Source organism: Aegilops tauschii, chromosome 5, assembly GCF_002575655.3.
Source record: "Aegilops tauschii subsp. strangulata cultivar AL8/78 chromosome 5, Aet v6.0, whole genome shotgun sequence".
Taxonomy (NCBI): domain Eukaryota; kingdom Viridiplantae; phylum Streptophyta; class Magnoliopsida; order Poales; family Poaceae; genus Aegilops; species Aegilops tauschii.
The window spans coordinates 62,631,692-62,636,870 of record NC_053039.3 but is presented as its reverse complement, the minus strand read 5'-3'; the positions used below and the strand labels follow the sequence as shown (position 1 = coordinate 62,636,870).

Genomic DNA, 5,179 nt, shown 5'->3' with positions numbered 1-5,179 from the left:
TTACCGTATAATTTAGGGGAAGTTGTCTAACACCTACTTTTTTTCAGTTGCCGTAAAATTTCTTCCCCCTAAATTATGTTTTCCTATTTTCCATTAAACGGCGCCGGGGCCCACAAGTCAGTGACACGATGCTGGGAATCGTGACGACAGCGGCCTAAGCAGTGAGGCAAGGCGGGGAGGTGTGGCGCCGGCGCGGCGTGCGGAGCGGTGAGGCAGGTTAGAGGAGGCGCGACGACGACTTGGTGTGGCGGTGGCGCGGGGCTGCTGTAGTGAAGTTTCGAGCGGTTTTCAGCCCATCAAATTATATGAGAAGGGCTATCATCTCGTAAAATGTGAGGGGAGTTGGGAGCAATTATACGAGACCCCATACAAAAAATCGAGTTTAGAGGAGCTGTTGGAGGGCTATTTTGCCTCAACTTTCTGTAAACAGTATTTTATTTAGGAATACGGAAGCTGTTGGAGTTGATCTCATAATATTACCTCCGAGTAGTTTCTAAGATTTATCGTTAAATATTTTTGTTGCCGCGTACACGTAGTTCACCGCTGGGAATCAAACATGTTTCATAGGCCCACGGATTTCCTCATTTCTACCTTAATAAAGTTGTGAACCACATATATACACGTAAATGGCCATGCCATAGTCCACCTACGATCTCCGCCGGTGGAAAGACAAGGGAACGACTTCCACTCCCATATCCAAGGAAGCACCAACGCAGGCTTCATTGCTTTTCGAACCGATGAAAAGGTCCACTACACGCGGCGAGAGCGGAACTTGATGGCATGTCGTCTGTGGATCTTCCCCATGCCTTCCTAACCTAGTGTGGCCGTCTTCATCCAGCGACTGCGCTGCCACCTGTCGTCAGCCACACACCTCATGTCTAAACGCCCCAACATTTTGCCCACACACCTCATGTCTAAACGCCCCAACATTTTACAAAGGCTACTGCCATCACCACCGAAGGAGACACCAAGCGCGCACCGCCTACTTGTTATACAAACCACACTAACCTCAAGACGAGACCAACAGTCGCCACGACAAAGTCAAGGCGGGAGTTTTTTTGTTTTGTTTTGCGGGAGGTTGAAAAATATTGTTGGGTTATGGCCCGGCTATGACACACTATAAAATGCATACTTGATTAGGAAATTTAGAATGGTAGATTCATCTTCAACAGCAAGGGAGGAATCACCAAATATCCGCTCCGAATTTAAAGTAACAATGTTAAAATATGTTAAGAAACGACGGTATTCTCACCAGAGGAGAAATTTTACATGCAATTACTTTGTACGTACGGCTCTTTTCTTAACAATGAAGTCTTAACTGTTTATTTTAGATTTGCAAGTGGCTAGAGGGCTCTTTTCTTAACTGCCAAGTCCCAACAGAAACGGTTCAGCCTATCCATGTTAGTTTTCTAGGAAGTCTCCTTAAGCATTTTCATTGCAAGGTACAAGCAATTCATTACAGTGAAACTACACTTGTTTCATAGCCCAATGATTCCAAATTCATCACGTCCTTTTCAATTTTGAGCTACTAGAGAATAAGCTCTGGTCATACTGAACCAGTAGTAGGATATCACAATTGCAAGGCTGCAAGTTACACAGGTACTAGTTTATCATGATCAAAAGAAACTTGTCTCTTAGTCTAAGGTACTGCCGTAATTCTGCCTAACGGCTAACGTTAGCTACTCCACCAGTTCAGTTACACACGGTTCCTTAATTCGGAGAATGATCTCTGGCAATAGAGCACACTGCTCGTTACAAAAAAGAGAGGCAACTTGACACCATTGCAGAATTCGATCACAACAAGAACCATGGAAAGCAATCAGGCTAGTGCATACTCCATGACTTCACGTGTCAAACATCTCAGTTGCGATGCTTGCCAGCTTGTGATTTCTGCTGGTGAGAGGCCGGGCCTACACCTGATACGAACGAAGGCATAACAAAAGAAAGACTGATTAGGAGTGAAGCAGACAAGTGGTCTAGCAACATAGTACTCCCTCCGTCCCATAATATAAGAACATTTTTGACACTAGTATAATGTTAAAAACGTTCTTATATTTTGGGACAGAGGGAGTAGAACATAAAATTTGAGGCTGTATATCGAAATGCAAAATTAAGGTCCTGGCAATGAGTGAATTTCGCCAGGAAGTGGGGCGTATTGCATAACGGTAAATATGATGGCCTGTTCATGGCTAATAAACCAAGGTTAGTAATTTAGCTAGTGGAAACAACATGCATCCATGCATCATAGCTTTGTGCAAAATCAAAACTGAGAAACATGCAACCTCTAAATTCCTGAAAGTTGAGACCTGGTGTTTAAGGAACAATTGGTTTAGGATGTCTAGTGGTCATGCGGTTGAAAGCTAAATAAATTCATGCATAAATTGATCAACCTAGCTGGCATAGTTGCATACAAAGATTCACATTTCATACTGGAATATCTGCAAAATAAAGCACTACAGAATAATTATATATATATGCTAGATGGACATATTGTACAATAGCACTACTAAATTACTTCACCAATATATTCAAACTAATCATGTTAGCACAGCCTAGGGGAATGCCCAATCTTCAGATAACACATACTGACAATATAAAACAGTGCGTCGTACGTAGAAATGTAGATACTGCAAAACAACACTAACCCGCATTGTGATGAATTTAACCGGTGCAATAGGGTCGCCGTCGGAAAGGTCTGCTCCTCGCTGAAAAGTCCAAGGACTCAATCCTTCAGGACCAATACTCCGAAAGACAGGAATTTGAAATTTCCTGACCCATTTCTCATCAGGCATATTGTTTATGGTGCGGGTCATCTCATCTGCTGACAGTGAAGTGAATCTTGGATTGATAATCTGAATCATTACATCTTTGAGCACCCTTGCATTCTGGAAGATGTACTGGAGGAAGGCAATCTCATCTTGCCTCCCATGGTACTCACGAAACGTGATCACCTTGAGGCGCAAAACCACACTTACGATGGGACCGACCTCTTCCCAGAACTGGAGGTCAAAATTGCCAGCGAGGTGATCACATTTTTCAGACTGCAAATCATTTGGTTTAGTGAACATTTCAGCAAATAATAGATCATGCAGCAGCAGCAACAATATGAGAAGAGAAATGCAATGCTGGTACCGTCATATGCAGCGCCTCAACATTGGGGAAGAATCTGAGGAAGGCGGGCACCATCTTGACATCATCGTAGACTCCAAACCGCACCCTCAAACTAAGGACCTTCACGGTTGTGATCATCATGCTTGGACTTATCTTAATCCCAGCCTGAAATGGTCCAAATTCAGCCTGAAATTTGCAAATTGAACAGAGTTGAAAGATCGTTCCCAGGCTGGATGTGTAGTAGTACCGTGATGACAGTGTCTCGGATCTCTAGCACGTATTTTCCTGGATCCAGGTACCCGAATATTCTCAGCTTGGGGACGTTGCCAATCCTGACTCTGGTGCGCGATCCGCCGGCGGGGTCGAGACACTCCGACAGGATGAGGCGGTCGAGACACGGGGCGTTCACCACGTCGATGCTCTCCATGACGAAAGAGCAGATCTGCACGCACCGGAGGCTGTGGCTGACGAGGCGGAGACGCACCCCCTTCATCCTCCCTTGGATGTTGAGGATCTCCAGCGCGGGGCTCCTGGCGACGAAGGCGTCGATGTCCCCGTCCTCGACGGCGATGCTGCAGATGCCGAGCTCCCGGAGGTGGGGGAAGCAGGCGCCTTGGAGGCCGGCCGCATCCGGGAACTTCCAGACGCCGATGTAGAGGCGGGTGAGGGTGGAGACGGTGAAGAGCGTCTTGGGGAGGGGCACCTCGCGTAGCCACGGGCGGTTGACGAGGACGAGATCCTGGACGCCTCTGGCCGCAAGGAGACGGATCCAGCGCTTGAGCTGGCCCTGGTACGCGCCCATGCGGCTGCAGGTAAGGTGGACGCAGCGGAAGGGCCCTGGGTGCGTGGCGAGTATGCGGGAGACGGCCGCGGTGACGTCCGGCGTGCTGGCGCGCGCGGGCGTGCGGCCGTTGGAGATCAGCTGGGTGTCGATCAGAACGAGCGGCGTAGAGCGCCAGACCCCGCGCCAGCGCGCGGCGAGCACGGCGGTGCGGGCGGCGTCCTTGACGGGGAGGCGGGAGACGATGTCGCGGAGGAGCGCGTCGGAGAGGCCGCTGATGCGGTCCACGCCGTCGGAGGGGCGGCCGCGGAGGGCGGTGAAGCGAGCGGTGGTGGAGACGGGCGGGTCCGGGAGGTTCTCGTGGATGAGCGACATGAGCTGCTCCGTGCTCCGGTCCAGCTCGTGCGGATCGAGGCCATGGCGCCGCATGTCGGCCGCCGTCGCCGGATCGACACTGGAGAACCGGCTGGCCTTCGCCGGCGCCGGCGGGAGGTGATTAGGTGAGCGCGGGTGCAGCTAAGCTAGGGTTTGCTGGTAGCTGGAGTGAGTGAGTGAGAGTGGGTGAGTGGCGAGGGACGGCGGCGGACGGTCGTTTCGTAGGGTTCGGTCGGGGTGGTGGGGGGCTGTTTCCGGGCGGGCCAAATGTCGGGATCTGATTGCACACGGGCCCATGAGAAGTTGATCCCTAGAATGGAGTGTTACTGGACTATTATTAAATGGGAACTTAATCATAGATAAGTTTGCTTCTACCTTAACATATAGGCACACATATTTTTGTGTTCCTTCTACCTTAATATATAGGCACACAGATCTTTCTTAATAGTTGGACGCGTATAGCCAGTGCACATCCGCTTGGAATGGTTAGCGAGCGGCCGGCTAATTTAGGAAATTTTTTGCCCCCTTTTCTAATTAAGAAAACTTTCTCACCTAATCCCTTTTCCCATGATGTATTTAAATGCCAACACAACCATCTCCGTAGGGTGCATGCTTTTTGTTCTCTTGTGCATTTAATTTGTGATTTCAAAATCCCTCAAAAAAATTTGTGGTTTCAAAAATTTAAAAAGGCATAACTTTCAATCCGCGTGCCGGAATTACGATCTGTTTTCACCGTTGGAATCTTTACGATGTGCTCTTCGAAACTAGATCTCACATGTGTATGTTTCAACGAACTTTGTTTCGGCGGTGCGGGCGGTGTCCTTGACGGGGAGGCGGGAGACGATGTTGCGGAGGAGCGCGTCGGAGAGGCCGCTGATGCGGTCCACGCCGTCGGAGGAGCGGGCGCGGAGG

The 5,179-nt window shown here is 49.2% G+C and overlaps 1 protein-coding gene across 1 annotated transcript; it reads right to left on the bottom strand.

Moving 5' to 3' along the window:
• Positions 1–1,536: 1,536 nt before the first annotated feature.
• Positions 1,537–4,459, bottom strand: LOC109741510 (FBD-associated F-box protein At4g10400). The gene is made up of 4 exons (XM_020300603.4): positions 3,359–4,459; positions 3,133–3,276; positions 2,646–3,041; positions 1,537–1,916 (listed from the first exon to the last, which is right to left on the bottom strand). The coding sequence occupies exons 1-4, from the start codon at positions 4,319–4,321 to the stop codon at positions 1,911–1,913; spliced, it is 1,509 nt and encodes a 502-aa protein (XP_020156192.3). The 5' UTR covers positions 4,322–4,459; the 3' UTR covers positions 1,537–1,910.
• Positions 4,460–5,179: the final 720 nt, after the last annotated feature.

Excerpts from the sequence above, each read along its gene's own strand:
- LOC109741510 (XM_020300603.4), bottom strand. The coding sequence starts at position 4,321 with ATGCGGCGCCATGGCCTCGATCCGCACGAGCTGGACCGGAGCACGGAG. Across the intron at positions 3,277-3,358 it reads TCCGAGACACTGTCATCACG|GCTGGGATTAAGATAAGTCC; the intron begins GTACTACTACAC and ends GGACCATTTCAG. Across the intron at positions 3,042-3,132 it reads TTGAGGCGCTGCATATGACG|TCTGAAAAATGTGATCACCT; the intron begins GTACCAGCATTG and ends AATGATTTGCAG.